The 16,524-nt window shown below is 38.8% G+C and overlaps 2 protein-coding genes across 2 annotated transcripts; one reads left to right on the plus strand and one right to left on the minus strand.

Annotated features, from left to right (window-relative positions):
• Nucleotides 1–761: 761 nt before the first annotated feature.
• Nucleotides 762–12,345, plus strand: LOC127619339 (zinc fingers and homeoboxes protein 1-like). Its single transcript, XM_052092227.1, has 2 exons — nt 762–1,509; nt 10,478–12,345. Exons 1-2 carry the CDS (start codon nt 1,168–1,170, stop codon nt 12,338–12,340), a joined length of 2,205 nt encoding a protein of 734 aa, XP_051948187.1. The 5' UTR covers nt 762–1,167; the 3' UTR covers nt 12,341–12,345.
• Nucleotides 12,346–13,524: 1,179 nt separating this feature from the next.
• On the minus strand, nt 13,525–16,504 carry LOC127619346 (cell death activator CIDE-B-like). Its single transcript, XM_052092241.1, has 5 exons — nt 16,288–16,504; nt 15,702–15,816; nt 14,602–14,751; nt 14,059–14,255; nt 13,525–13,693 (listed from the first exon to the last, which is right to left on the minus strand). The coding sequence occupies exons 1-5, from the start codon at nt 16,314–16,316 to the stop codon at nt 13,543–13,545; spliced, it is 642 nt and encodes a 213-aa protein (XP_051948201.1). The 5' UTR covers nt 16,317–16,504; the 3' UTR covers nt 13,525–13,542.
• Nucleotides 16,505–16,524: the final 20 nt, after the last annotated feature.

The following is a 16,524-nucleotide window of genomic DNA, read 5'->3' on the forward strand; positions in this document are numbered from 1 at the left end:
AGAATGCTGAAATCACACACACCTGTATGTGAATGTATAGCAGTAATCATTTATCATGCAACCTGTATATATATATATATATATATATATATATATATATATATATATATATATATATATATATATATATATATATATATATATATATGTATATATATATATATATATGTATATATGTATATGTATATATGTATATATATATATGTATATATATATATATATATATATATATATATACGCTCAATCGCTTTCTATCTCAAATAAGCTTGGGCATTCTATATATGTAGTTTATTTGATTAGATTAATCTAATAAATTGCTACTTTTATATAATAAAATTATATAAATGAATTATATATATTGTTATGAAAACCTGATAAATATGCATTTAAGTACAATATTCCGAATAGTTTGTTAATGTTAAGCTTTTTAGCTTAGCCATGCTAAAAAGCTACTTGAATCTTAAAAGTGTATAATCTTTTTTGGGTCCATGCCAAAAAAGCTTAAAACTTAATGTGAGAGAGATATTCAAAATTTTCAAGAGCGCTATAGGCTGCCGCAATGAGCTTTTATTTTCGCGATATGAGAAATGTACATAAGGTTGTTCCTATCAGGATATTAAGCCTTTCGGGATCCATGTTGTTAGGATTAGGGTGGGGCGGGTTAGGGCAGCTACTGCCTGCGAGAAGCAAACCGATGCACCTTTGTACAATAGGCTTTTATTTTGAAACAACTCTGGCTTCACATTCCAAGGATGCGACAAACCAAACCTGTGACAGCGTTCAACTGTGCGACCCAAAGGCGAATGCGTTTACTAGGGAAATGCGTTTTTAAGTGCCGTATTTCTCAAGTAACCACCGTTCATGAGGAAAAATAAACCGGGTCGCTTACGAGCTGGCTATTTGACTTTGTATGCATTTGTGTGATGTCTGTGTAACACCAAAAGCTCTGCTGTTAGCTCGCTTGCTAGTCAGCCTTTGTTCCATTTCCAGACCAGTTTGGCCATCATTTAGGATTAAGCCTTCAACTCCTGAATGTCAGCTCCGTATATAATTATTATCTCAAATGAAACTCGTTAGATTTGTGGCATCGTTGTACATGGACTTTGTTTTGGGGGAAATCTAGCTTGCGTATGAATTGCGTCTTGGCTCGGTCGTGCACAGGTTGCCATGGAGCAATGCGCGGCTCCGCTGCTCGAGGGCTCAAGCACACGGGCTTCACCTTCAGACCCTGTGACGTGTCCTGAGAGCCCAGTGAAAAACACTGGACAGGACGCGGTGGAGACTGCCAAGGATGCTTATGAGTGTCGGATTTGTGGTTATAAAGCGCTTGGCGTTAAATGCCTCAGTCAACATCTGCATGTCGCTCATCCAGTGACCAATATTTGTGACTTGAACTCGGTGAGTTGTGAGGAGGATAATACACAAGAGGAGTGTGTGGATGATGGGGAGACACCTTGCTTAAATGGTGAAATAAACTCACCGCAGGAAAAGAGCTCCGTCAAGGATAAAGTAAGTAAACTTCTGTGTGCATGGCATTATTGTGTATGTAGCCTACACAAGTGTTTGTTAGAAGCGTGATAACCTTATTATTGTTATGTTCAATAATTTGTGTTTACAACGACGTTTTAGTCCCACATTAAAATTATAATAAAAATTGAATATTTCGAGAATAAAGCAGTGTTTTGAGAATAATCTCACAAAAGGCTATTTACGAAAATAAACGAAGTTTTATGAATAAATTTGTTAGTTTGCGAGATTAACCAAAGTGTTTCAATCAAGTCAATCCACTGTCGGACATCTTTGGAACGCTCTCGGGAGGCTATTTCCAGTCATGACAGTGCAGCTCCTATCTACCTGAATGGGAGAACACCGAAATATCAAAAACTGCTTGGCGAGTTTACGTTAAAACGACATATTTCAACTCCGCAGTTTGCTCCTTTACTTCATATTACGCAAAACAACGCAATTTTCCGCCTCGCATGAGCGTTCCCGAGATGATTGACAGGTAATGTCTGGACCTAAAAGGTGATTGGCTCTTTTAACTGTAAGGCGGGACTTCCTTTCTACATCCGTTGACCGTTGGGCGTTCCAGTTTCACCCATTAATTTTAATACAAGTGGCCCGTCTCTGCTAAATAGTTAACCCTTACTGATGAACCCTTATGCATGGAAATGTTCCCAAACACGCTTAAATATTCGGGTCTTTAGAGAATCGGCACATATGTCTATCACAAATGGATCAACAAAATGCCCAGATAGTGTACATGGAGAGAGAGAAAAAAAAACGTATAATTTCAGTTGCACACCCAAATGACAATAGTTAAATCATACCGTTCATGTGTTGTACCCTCTATACTTTACTTCCATGTTGTTTCTTCATCAAATAGCAATATCAAATGTTAATCAAATCAGAAAGAAATGTCAACATGGTATGGTACGTGTACAAGTATATGGTATTCTGATCATTCATAATTGTTGCACAGTAATTCAACGGAATATAGTACTAATCAGTGTTGGGGAAATTACTTAATAGTAATCCACTACATATTATTAATTATTTCCTCTAAAATGTAATCGCATTACTAATTACTTGTAAATTACATTCTAAAACACTTTTTCACTCAAATTAAAAATTATGTATATATTTCTTCTTCATTGTTACACACATTTCTTCCTCACAATGATTTACATTACATTTATGCATTTGGCAGACACTTTTATCCAAAGCGACTTACAGTGCACTTATTACAGGGACAATCCCCGAGCAACCTGGAGTTAAGTGTCTTGCTCAAGGGCCCAACAGTGGCATCTTGGTGGTGCTGGGGCTTGAACCCCCGACCTTCTGGTCAGTAACCGTGAGCCTCAACCATTGAGCCACCACTGCCAATGATTCTACATAAATAATATTAAATATATAATATAAGATTAACCCTATAATGAACATAGAAGTAATTAAATAAATTTACTTACAAGAATTAAAAATGTAATGCATTACACTACTTTTTTGAACTAAAAGTAATTACATTACCACAATTACTTTGTAATTGGATAATACCCTACACTGGTACAATTTGTCTTCTAATAAACAAAGGAATAGATATCCTGTGATGGTAAACTTGTATAGATATTAAATAATCATAAAAATATAGTATGGAAGTGTAAAAAACAAATAAATTCTTACATACCTAGGGTGTCTAATGACCCCTATATACTTGGTTCTTAATCCATTATATAATATTAATAAATAAATAAATATATATATATATATATATATATATATATATATGTTATATTATTTTAATTTTTGAATGTTATTATGTGTTGCACTATTTAGAAGAGAAAGGTTAAGAAATACAAAAGAGTTGTGGGCACAGCTTAAAAAAATGGATGAGACATGGGTGGAATGAGATGTGTTTTGAGAATAATCTCATTATGGGACTTTTATGAGAATAAACTCTCTCCACCTCTGAACAGCCCCAACAATTGGTGGCTGAGTGCGAAAGTGACATTTCTAGAATAAATTCATTAAATTGAAAGAATAAAAGTAGTAGCCTAGTATTTTGAGAATTAAGGAAAAATTGAGAAAATTACATTTTTAAGAAATATCTTGTAATAGGGCCTGAACATTTAGAGAATTCATAATATTGTGATACAAAAAGAAGCATTATATAGAAATAAAGTTGTAGCATTTCGGGATTACAGTTGTAATATTATGAAAATAAAAAGAAACCTGTTTGAATACATTTTTGCATTTCTGTTTAATTGTGCAGAAATTACACATTTCTCTTATTTAACCAGAAATGGTCTATTGAACCTCTGAAACTGTTTTTGGTGTTTCTGAGACTTGGTTTAAAAAAAATGGTTAAGATCCTATCTCTCCGATCGTGGCCAGTTTGTTTCTGTGGGTGGTTACAGGTCTAAGATTGGTTTAGTTCATACTGGTGTCCCCCGGGGTTAATCTTTTGGGCCCCTTTTTAGTATTTATTTATTTCCTCTTAATCAGCTTGGCCTTAACTATCACTTTTAAGCCTTTAAATTGTTTAACTTCGGTCAAATGTTTTGGGAAGCCTTCCACATGCTTCTCACAATATGTTGCTGGAATTTTGGCCCATTCCTCCAGACAGAGCTGGTGTAACTGAGTCCGGTTTTTGTAGGCCTCCTTGCTGGCACGCTTTTTTTATTTATTTTTTAGTTCTGCCAACAAATTTTCTATCAGATTGAGGTCAGGGCTTTGTGGTGGCCACGCCAATGCCTTGACTTTGTTGTCATTGTCCATTTGGAAGACCCATTTGCGTGCAAGCTTTAACTTCCTGGCTGATGTCTTGAGATGTTGCTTCAGTATATCCACCTAATTTTCCTTCCTCCTGATGCCATCTATTTTGTGAAGTGCACAAGTCCCTTCTGCACCAAAGCACCCCCACAACAGGATGCTGCCACCCCCATGCTTCACGGTTGGGATGGTATTCTTTGGCTCGCAAATCTCACCCTTTTTCCTCCAAACATAACAATGGTCATTATGACCATTTTGTTTCATCAGACGAGAGGACATTTCTCCAGAAAGTAAGATCTTTGTCCTCATGTGCACTTGCAAACTGTAGTCTGACTTTTTTATGGTGGTTTTGTAGCACTGGCTTCTTCCTTGTTGAGCAGCCTTTCATGTTGTATAGGACTAATTTTTCTGTGGATATAGATAATTGTCTACCTGTATCCTCCAGCATCTTCACAAGGTCCTTTGCTGTTGTTCTGGGATTGATTTGCACTTTTCTCACCAAACTACATTCATATCTAGGAGACAGAATGCATCTCCTTCCTGAGCGGTATGATGGCTGCGTGGTCCCATGGTGTTTATACTTGTGTACTGTTGTTTGTACAGATGAACATGGTACCTTAAGGCATTTAGAAATTCCTCCCAAGGATCAACCAGAATTGTGGAGGGCCATAATTATAGGTCTTTACTAATTTCTTTTGATTTTCCCATGATAGCAAGCAAAGAGACACTGAGTTTGAGGGTAGGCCTTAAAATACATCCACAGGAACACCTCCAATTATCTCCAATTAGCCTATCAGAAGCTAATTGCCTAAATGCTTGACATCATTTTCTGGAATTTTCCAAGCTGCTTAAAGGCAAAGTTAACTTAATGTATATAAACTTCTGACCCACTGGAATTTATATTGTAAATTAAAAGTGAAACAATCTGTCTGTAAATAATTGTTGGGAAAATTTACTCATGTCATGCACTATGTAGATCTCCTAAATGACTAGCCAAAACAATAGTTTGCTAATATGAAATCTGTAGAGAGGTTGAAATCATTAAAACAACCTAAGTGTATGTAAACTAACTTCAATTGTATTATTAGTTGTATTCTTATATGCATGTTTTATTGTGTTTCATCTTTGTTTTGTATTCTTATATGATTGTTTTTACTGTGTAAAGTGCCATGAAGCTACTTTTAGAGTCTCTATATAAAATAAAGTTTATTACTATTATTATAGTCTTGTAAGCTAGTTTACATGGCAGGACTCAATGCTAAGAATTTTTTCAACTGGCCCAGTCAGGCCAGTGCTTCATTTCTTTACTTGCACTGCCAAAATTTTCACTGGCCCCAACACAAAAATTATAAATGGCTTTTTTTTTCTTTTTACCATCATGGCTTTAAAAAAAACATGTCTGAAGCTATATATTTTATATCCTGTATTTCGTTTTTTTTATATAGGGGGTTACATATGCCTTATGTAACCCCCTATATAAGCGTTTTACAGTTATTCATTAATTAATTTATCACATAAATAACAGCCATCTTGCCATTTACACATGCATTTTTATTCACATGATAATTTGTCATAGTTGATACCAGTGTGAGAGAGATTCGGGCCAGTTGCTAAAACTGTCACTTGCCTGAACATGCCAGTGCTGCATTTATAACTTTAGTGCAAACAGACAAGTGTGTGAGCACAAAAATTACACAGAGTTGACAAAGTCTTCTAACCAAGCACTCAATGAGACGAGTGAGCGCTATTATATTTAGCTCGCAAAGAATCGCAAGCGCATAATATATTGGACGCGTGTGCATACAAGAATGTGTAGACAATGAGCGCACTCTCCTAAAACTGTCCTTGCTCTTTTACGAGTGCCTTAGCATCAGCAGTTACCAATGTGTAGAACATAGAAGGGGGAAAAAACCCACTTCATGAAATTCGGAGCGGGATTGCACATCTTGCATAACATTTAAGTATTCCTGCACATTCTGTGTTCACAGTGCGTAAAATTCCCACATTTTTTCATTTTAACGTGTTGGTGAAAATAAGTAATCAACTCATAGGAACACAAGAAGTCAATAGTTCCCTATTGATTCAGTTCACTGGACATTGCATTTGAATCCTATGGGGAAAATCCCTTTTCCACAACCTAGTTGAAGCCCTTGAATCATAATGGCAATCTTGTGATTGGCAATGATGTTTGAGCTCCACGCTTTAGGCACGCAATTGCCCTATATAAGCCCTATCTTCAAGACTGACATTGTCTCGTCTTGACTACAATGGTTCATCTCATCTTGATCAGCCTGCTTTTTGCCTTCGACTGACACCCTTCAGCAGACGGGATTCCCTGCAGACGCATTGGGATGTTCTTCACCTGAGTCCAGGTACACCTGCCCCCAAAAGAAGCCGCTTGTGTATGCGTCTTTTTAAAGATGTATCGCAGTTGTTCCTGTGAGTGAGACACCACTCCGTCAGAGTAACACCCACGATAAAGCTCTCATGGGTACAGACTGACCTCACTGTGAGGACATGAGTCTCAAGGTGCTCTGCTCTTGGGTTGCCCTCGTTCTGAGGGACTATTCCATCTCCCGCGCCCTCCCGACTGCTTCCTCAGTGTTCAGTCTCGAGAGACCACATGAGGAAGCATGGCGTGGCCGCGAGGTAGAGATGGAAGAACCCGAGGAGGATCTTGCCCCAGCTCAAGCCCCATGAGCCCCTTGATCTACCCACGCAACATCTTCGCCAGTGCAGTATGCATGTGACGACCTTCGGCCCTCTATAAATGAGCATGGTGTTGTCGTATTCGGCAGGTCTGACGTTGATAATGATGCCGTGTCCATCGCAGCATCGGAGAACGGTCCATGGAGGATGTTGAAGCCCTTCCCCCAGCGAGGGTGAGGAGCGCTCGCTGTCCCTTAATATGAGTTACTCAGCATCATTCCATGGGTGGTTGAGGAGCTCAGCCTTGAGTGGTCACCTCCTGTCAAGCTGGAAAAATCTTGATTGACGCAAACGTATGTGGATTGCACTCGCAAGTTTATACTGTCAGATCAGTTCTTCGTTTTTTTGGAGGATGCACATAAGGCATGTCAGTCTCCAAACAAAGGCTCTTTCACTAGATTGTTGATGAGATCGCCCTCGCATGTGTCACAGGGCATTAGATGCCCTATTCGCATAAAGGCGCAGTCAACTAGAGGCATGGCTTCCTCATCGGCATGGACAAACGGTATATCCCTTCAGGATTTATGCTTTGCAGCAGGATGGTCTTCGCACTTCCAGTAGACGCTTTGGAAAAAGCGTCTGCCAAATGCATAAATGCAATGGAAAAAAACCTCCCCCCTACCTCTGGTTATAAAGGGGTTAATTAATGTGTATTATATGACTCCTATAGATCTTCAGATTAAGATTAACTTTCCATCTGGTTGTTACCATGTGCAGTTATTCATTTTCATACACACTTGAAAACATAAGTCACTTCCTGAAGGGCCATGACCTCAAATACACATTCTTCTAACTGTTTCTACACTGGTACATCTATGGTATGATGTTACGTAGTGAAGAAAAAAGTGCCTTTTATCTCATTAATTTGCTTTTAGAGATGAAGTGTGGAATGAAACATAATAGCATTTGTTAAACCCCGGTTATACACGTGGCTGAGAAACATGAGCTCAGTATCCAAAATGTAAATATATTTTAATTAGGTAATACAGGTGAAACTCGAAAAATTAGAATATCGTGCAAAAGTTCATTAATTTCAGTAGTTCAACTTAAAAGGTGAAACTAATATATTATATAGACTCATTACAAGCAAAGTAAGATATTTCAAGCCTTTATTTGATATAATTTTGATGATTATGGCTTACAGCTTATGAAAACCCCAAATTCAGAATCTCAGAAAATTAGAATATTGTGAAAAGGTTCAGTATTGTAGGCTCAAAGTGTCACACTCTAATCAGCTAAACACCTGCAAAGGGTTCCTGAGCCTTTAAATGGTCTCTCAGTCTGGTTCAGTTGAATTCACAATCATGGGGAAGACTGCTGACCTGACAGTTGTGCAGAAAACCATCATTGACACCCTCCACAAGGAGGGAAAGCCTCAAAAGGTAATTGCAAAAGAAGTTGGATGTTCTCAAAGTGCTGTATCAAAGCACATTAATAGAAAGTTAAGTGGAAGGGAAAAGTGTGGAAGAAAAAGGTGCACAAGCAGCAGGGATGACCGTAGCCTGGAGAGGATTGTCAGGAAAAGGCCATTCAAATGTGTGGGGAGCTTCACAAGGAGTGGACTGAGGCTGGAGTTACTGCATCAAGAGCCACCACACACAGACGGGTCCTGGACATGGGCTTCAAATGTCAAACGTCTTACCTGGGCTAAAGAAAAAAAGAACTGGTCTGTTGCTCAGTGGTCCAAAGTCCTCTTTTCTGATGAGAGCAAATTTTGCATCTCATTTGGAAACCAAGGTCCCAGAGTCTGGAGGAAGAATGGAGAGGCACACAATCCAAGATGCTTGAAGTCCAGTGTGAAGTTTCCACAGTCTGTGTTGGTTTGGGGAGCCATGTCATCGGCTGGTGTTGGTCCACTGTGTTTATTAAGTCAACGCAGCCATCTACCGGGACATTTTAGAGCACTTCATGCTTCCTTAAGCATTCAAGCTTTATGGAGATGCTGACTTCATTTTCCAGCAGGACTTGGCACCTGCCCACACTGCCAAAAGTACCAAAACCTGGTTCAATGACCATGGTATTACTGTGCTTGATTGGCCAGCAAACTCGCCTGACCTGAACCCCATAGAGAATCTATGGGGCATTGCCAAGAGAAAGATGAGAGACATGAGACCAAACAATGCAGAAGAGCTGAAGGCCGCTATTGAAGCATCTTGGTCTTCCATAACACCTCAGCAGTGCCACAGGCTGATAGCATCCATGCCACGCCGCATTGAGGCAGTAATTAATGCAAAAGGGGCCCAAACCAAGTACTGAGTACATATGCATGATTATACTTTTCAGAGGGCCGACATTTCTGTATTTAATATCCTTTTTTTTTTATTGATTTCATGTAATATTCTAATTTTCTGAGATTCTGAATTTGGGGTTTTCATAAGCTGTAAGCCATAATCATCAAAATTATATCAAATAAAGGCTTGAAATATCTTACTTTGCTTGTAATGAGTCTATATAATATATTAGTTTCACCTTTTAAGTTGAATTACTGAAATTAATGAACTTTTGCACGATATTCTAATTTTTCGAGTTTCACCTGTACTTCAAAACGTAAACATTAATGGTAATGGAATTTGATGTGAAAAGAAGCAAAATTATTATTATTTTAAAAGCTGTTCAGCTGCAGGTGAAGATGACTATTTAACTAACTATCTATATACTTTGTATAATCCTCATGATACACCTGAGTAGCAAAGGTTCATTTTGGATCAGAGGAGGAAACGGGAGCTGGTAGTCACAGTGCACATGAGTCAGAAACAGTCTATAACAGAAATAATAGAAAATCACTTTGCAGCTTCACACTCAACCAAAAGCATAAGAGATAAGACAGGTCTGGTTTTCAGCACAACACTATATAAACACTCTGGTAACAGACACGTAGTCTCTCTCTCTCTCTCTCTCTCTCTCTCTCTCTCTCTCTCTCGTCTCTCTCAAATTTGCTTTGTTAGCATGACTGTGTAACACAATGTTGCCAAAGCATCAACATATTATATATAACTAATAAAACAAACAAAACATATATGTATAAATCATGTCACATGTAGCATTGTAAATAGATGGATAAATAAATATACACACACTGCATAAATAAATACATTGGGTCACTCTAGAGAATTAGCTATCTCTGGCGTTGTGAATAGCTAGCACATATTTAGCCGCTAGTGCAGCTGTATTATCATCTTCTCTGAGTAAGAAGGACATTTTTTCAGTGTCACTCAGTTCATAGAATGATGGGATCAAGGGTTCAAATTTTGGCAGAAACGTTTCTCTTATATTGTTATATTTAGAGCAAAAGAGCAGAAAGTGTTCCTCATCCTCTATGTGCTGTAGATCACAGTGAGGACTCTCTCTCTCTCTCTCTCTCGGCTGTTTTTATCTCCCCAGACTATCACTGTGAAAAAGGGCTCAAAAGTTGACTGAATGGGTGACTGAAAACCCATCATTTGCTGATATTGTGCTGTGCTGATATTAATTAATATTTTTGTTTTATTCTATCCTCCAGCCGATAATCCATGATGAATCCAAATCGACTTCACTTCAGAACCCTGAAAATTTAAATGAGACCTCATCCTCCATGGATGCCCAAGAACAGGATGAGACGATGGAAGTCTCACCTGCTCCCAAAACCACTGAGAGCTTTTCCCCTGTTTTACCTCAGGAGAAGTCTCCTTGCTCTTCAGTGTCTAAGCAGGCTTGCCAAAAGAGGCAAAAAGCCACCTCTGGCACATCAACCCACAATAAGACTAACCTGGTCTGTCTCCCATTGGTATCAGATGGATTAAAACTTATTTGGGTGCGCTCTGAGCAGATCCATGAGCTGGATGCCATGTCGGAACTTGTGGAAGCATTTAACGAATTCCCATACCCTACACTGCAGGAGGTAACCGCTCTTGCTCGAAGGTGTGCATTACCGCCAGAGCAGGTTAAAGCATGGTTCATGATGCAACGGGTACGCTACGGAATCAGCTGGGGTGATGACGACATCCAGGAAACACGACGTAAGCTGTGGTGCATTCAGAAGAGATCGTTAGCGGAGGAATGTGAGGAAGTAAACGATGAGGAGGATGAGCTGCAGGATTATTTAGAAAATGAGAGGAGTCTAGATGGACAGCAGCAGGCAAATAAACAGTCACCTGCGGCAGAGGCCCATATATATCAGAGAGACCACATGCCCAAATCGAGCCACACTGTTCCTCACCCCAGCACCAATGACCAACATCGCTTTGATGTTAGTCAGTACAATAAAACTCCCCAGTCCAACAATGGTGTTCAGCAGTTGCTCAATTCTAATATTGTGTACAATAACGGTGTTCAACTCTCATCCCAAGTTCCTCAAGTTATTACTCAGTTCCAGAGTGAAAGTAGAAACTTAACCCCTCATAATACTGGAGTCCAGCTCATTGATGCCTGTGGGCAATCACAATACATGATCATTAATGACCAACACACTGCAACTTCATATCATTTAGGACCACACCAACTCCCAGAGCTTTCAAATTCTTTACAAAGCCTTCCGGGTAAGAAATCTAAAGCTCAGCTGATGGCCTTGCGCCGCAGTTTTGTTCGAAAGTCATGGCCCACTGATGCCGAGGTCGAACACCTTCAGAGAGTGACTGGATTGAATCGGCGTGAAATTCGGAAATGGTTTGCTGACAGCCGCTATCAGCTTCGCAGGAATGGCCGGGCTTGGATAGCCAAGCTTGCAAAGCGCAATCGATCTTCGCAACAAACTCAACAGAATTCTCAGAGCGAGCTAGAGAATGATGTTCTACCTGAAAGCACTGATGCGGGGTTTGAGGTTGATGTGGGTGAGGATGAAGAGGGAGCAGACAACCAATCAGTTGAGACCAGAGAAGAAGTAAGTGATGATGGTGAGTTTGATGATAGCAATGCTTCCATTCAACAAAACTTTGCAGACCTCTCCCCCTCTCCTTCTGCTCCTCCATCATTCACACATGGCCGGGTTGAATCCAGTGTGAGACTTCGTAAGAAGACAAGGGAACAGTTGGAAATTTTGAGACAAAGCTTTCTTCGCTGCCAGTGGCCTACAAGCAATGACTACATGATTCTCCAGCAGAAGACAGGCCTTACGCGGACAGAGATTATCCAGTGGTACGGAGACACCCGATACCATATCAAACACAATCAGATGCGCTGGATGACTTCACAGGAGAGACAACACATCATAGAAGTCATAACCCAACAGCAGAAAAGGGGCGGGAAGTATTCACGGGCCAGAGTCTTAATGGAGGGCATGGGCTCTGGGTTGAGTTTGGGGAATCCTCCTTTAATTAATGGAGTTGGAGGGGGTGAAGTAGCAACATGGAATGACCTCTTTAGGGGAAGTACCCCAGTTTTACCCTAGGGTGAATTGACTTGAGAAGCAAAGTCCATTTGCGAAAGCATTTGAAGCTGTGCAGATAGGTGGGAACTATTCCACATCACTGCCAAAGATGTTACACAAAAAGTTTAATAATTTTTTTTCTTCCTTAACCTGTCAGGATGTCTCCACCCCAAAATGAATGCTATGATCCAGGACCTTGTACTGTAGAAACTCTTTCACAACATTGTTATGCAATAAGTATCTCCAAACTTAAGTATCTTACTTGAATCAAAATATTTAGTATTAAATAATGTACCTTAAAGTAATCAAAACAATATTGTGTGCGGCAATGCACTGATTTACTGTAAAATGTATTTTATTTTGTAGCTTGTTTTATCAGAGTTATATTCATCGTGGTTCTCAGTGTGACTCAATAGAGTGAGTGCATGTGTGTTGCCATTTTAATGTTTAGGTTGCACTTCGAGCTTGGATATGTAGATGTTTGCTTTTACAAAGGTCAGATATTTGTAAGGTTATAAGCATAACTGCAATCTTTTGAATTCACTGTGCTCTACACAGCTTTGTTTTTAAAATAACTCTTTAATGGAAACCATGTTCTAACATAAAAATACTAGTTTATGTGCTTGATTTAATTCCAGTCATAATACTCATTGTCTTTTTTTTTATCTTGTAGTATCAAATAAGTTTATTAGTCTATACATTGAGTGAGCTAAATAGAGAGAGACTGTCCTTTTTGTGCTAAAGCTTTTTGTACCAATTTGGTTTTACTTAATAAATTGATCTTAAAAACATATTTATATGCAATTTAAATTGTTTGTTCTATAATGTTTCACAATTATGAACATGTATTTATCTATTTACATTACAGTAGTAAATAAAATATAGAATGCTAAAGGTGAAATTAACACTTATAAAGAAAGTCAAATACACAATCAGTTTGTGGTAACTGTTAAGTCCTGAACAAAACCCTTATAATTTACAGTATTTATAATTGTAAGTGTATTGTCACTTAGGGGTTTCCTGTAACGGCTACAGTTGTCTTAGAAATATAAGCATTTTCCAAGAGCAAATAGTCATTTGCCACAGACTAAGAGACTACAAATGGAACACCACAAGTATAAATCTGTGTCTAGGAAATATCCCAAAAGTCTCAGATCAACATCTGCCCATCAGTTACAATTGCAGTGATCTCAAATGTATGTCCTTTGAAATGACATCTCAGGTTATTTCAAGTATGCAGTGTGACTGATAGGTCTTCCATGCTGAGCTTCAAGAAAATCTGCCCCCTGGACAATACGACGAATCACATTTGCAGATGCAATCAACATGTGTCCAGCAGCTTGGAGGAGAGTGGACATGACCCTGAGGGCCTCCCTGAGAGAGTTGGGATGAGAAGAAAAGGCATACAAGTTACTTTGTACAAATAAATAGAATAATAAACCACTGTTTTAGGTACTGTAAATGGTCTGCACTTATACAGTGCCTTTTTTAACCTTGGCGGTTACCAAAGTGCTTTACACTGTGTCCCATTCACACACACTCGCAGTCGTACACTAATGACGGCAGAGCTGCCATGCAAGGCCCTAGCCTGCCATTAGGAGCAACTTGGGGTTCAGTGTCTTGCCCAAGGACACTTCGGCATGTGTGCCAGGAATCGAACCGCCAACCCTGCGATTAGTGGCCGACCAGCTCTGAGCAACAGCCGCCCTACAAAGATGACATACACTATACCTGCTTACCTCAGGACTTTCTTGGGTCCGAGACATTGAAAATCAGCGCTGACAGAGTAGAGCCCTTGGAATGTGGCTTTCACATTAAGCGAGCCGAATACATCTTTGGGGCTGTTCCGATAAAGATCAAAAGTGACCTGAGCAATGTCTCTTCCTGTCCTTGGCTTGTGGTCACCTGGTTTATTATGACCACTCCTTTGATTTAACTAGTAGGGATAGAAGAGGTATGTGAAAATATTTGGTCCTGAATGCCTAAATCTTTAAGTCACTAAACAAAATGTAATTTACACAAAATTATTTCACATGGTTTAAATACATAATATTGTGCAGTATATACAATCCAGATAAATAATATACATGTATATAATGCTTAAGACTTTTATTGTAGCATGGGGAAAAAACATTGATAAGCAAAGCATAAACACATTAATGGTTGCTTCATGTTGTAATACTGGCGAATCTCTCATCATTCTGCTAATGAAGTCACTTAGATGAGAGGGGAAATGGCTTGAAGTCACAAACAAATTCTGCCTGGTATAAACACACACATACATGATGAGGTCTCCAGTTCTCGCCAGGTTTCAGTCCCATGAAAACCGTGTTATCAGGCAGGGTTGATAGAAATTCATCTGAGTCAACCTCCGTCCCATCCTCCTCACACACCAAAGTCAGCACAGTAGATGTCAAGAGAGCTTGGGCTGCCTGAAGTACAAAAACACAATGTCACAACTCTATGCCAGAACATTTGCAGTAAGAAAATGTCTCACAATGTTTATCATGAAGAAATATCCATGTTTTGCACATGTATGTTTAGTTTCTTATCAACTCATTGTAAGATGTCTGGTAAATTTTAATCTAGCTCAACTATACACAAGCCCTGTGAACTCCTCCAGGTAGGATTAAAAGGATAGTTCCCCCAAAAATTTAAAATATAAATATTTAGCGGTTTTTCATATCGCTTCTGAATATATTGATTTAACAACTGGAGTCTTATGGATTACTTTTATGCTGCCTTTGTGCTTTTGGGTTTTGGTACCCATTCACTTGCATTGTGAGGACCTACAGGGCAGAAATATTCTTCTAAAAACATTAGTTTGAGTTCAGCAGAAAAACAAAGTCATACACATCTGTGATGGCATGATGAGAACATTTTCATTTTTGGGATAACTATCCCTTTCACCAATGTATATATTTCTGAAGGACAAGGGTCATACATTCAAAGACAGTGATATGTACAGATATTGGACACATCAGCTAGATGGTTTGAGAGAGGCCATATTAAGTGACACCTGCGACACTATTTGTCAGCTGCCTACAAAGCTATCCTTTCATCAGTACTGTGTACTGATACACAGCACCAGAGCAGAGACTCCCAAAGAAATGTGCGAGTCATATGACAATGTTTTATGCTCCGCCAATTAATAAATGATGAAGCTATTTGGTTGAGTAGCAAAACTGTTGTGGCTACAGAGATACGTCCAGATGAATAAAAATAAACTTAATAGACATTACACTATGGATGTTCATACATGTTTTTTTTGTTTTTTTTGTGGGGGTTTTTCTTGATGAATCCTAATGGATTAACCCCTCCAACCATTTATACCAGCCTCCCAAAATTGGTTTAATTATCCTGTTAGCTTGAATTTTCTTGCCTTCTCTTTAAGCTCCTCTACTGTTCCTGCAGTGACTCCTTTTTTGACCTCTCTGTTCCAGGAGCACACTCTGAATGGACGTTGAGGGGGTGACCACACCCGCCGAGACACTGACCTGAGTTGAGTAGGAATGAGAGGGTGGCAAAATGTCAGTAACAGATAGGGAGAAAAGACAAATGCTTGAAAAGATGGATGATGTTGTTAGGAGTGAGTGTAGAAGATATACTTTATAATCAAATGACTGCTCAAAAAGTGAGGCACGGCACATGACAAAGTGCACACACTCTTATCTGAAGAGCTGTCGATGAAGTGCATATCACAAGTGCATTGTGAAAGCCCAACAATTAAAGTCCATATTTTAAGACTTGGGACAAACCTTTAGAAAACCACTTAAATTAAATATTTAAATATGTCAAAGAAATTATGTTTTGCTTGTTTACCAACAACTTTAGTCAAATGTATATATATATATATATATATATATATATATATATATATATATATATATATATTGAGGCTGGTTCTTAGTCAAAGCATACTTTATACAGATATTGTAAAATAAATTGAATGATTTCAGTAAACTTACTTTAACAAAGAGGATGTTGTTTCCATCATGGTATGCTCTGTAATCTAGAACTTATGTCTCTGTTTCAGTTGTTTACAGTCCCTTCTGTCTCAAAATGACTGTCTGGAGTATTCTGAATGGCAGCTGTTGTAGAATATCATTATCTAATAATGTAGCCAGGTGGACTTTGACTTTGCTGGATGATTTAGTTTGATAGTATGTGTCATTGGGCAAGGTCTCTTCCATGATTGTACTTGT

This window comes from Xyrauchen texanus, chromosome 2, assembly GCF_025860055.1.
Source record: "Xyrauchen texanus isolate HMW12.3.18 chromosome 2, RBS_HiC_50CHRs, whole genome shotgun sequence".
Lineage (NCBI taxonomy): Eukaryota > Metazoa > Chordata > Actinopteri > Cypriniformes > Catostomidae > Xyrauchen > Xyrauchen texanus.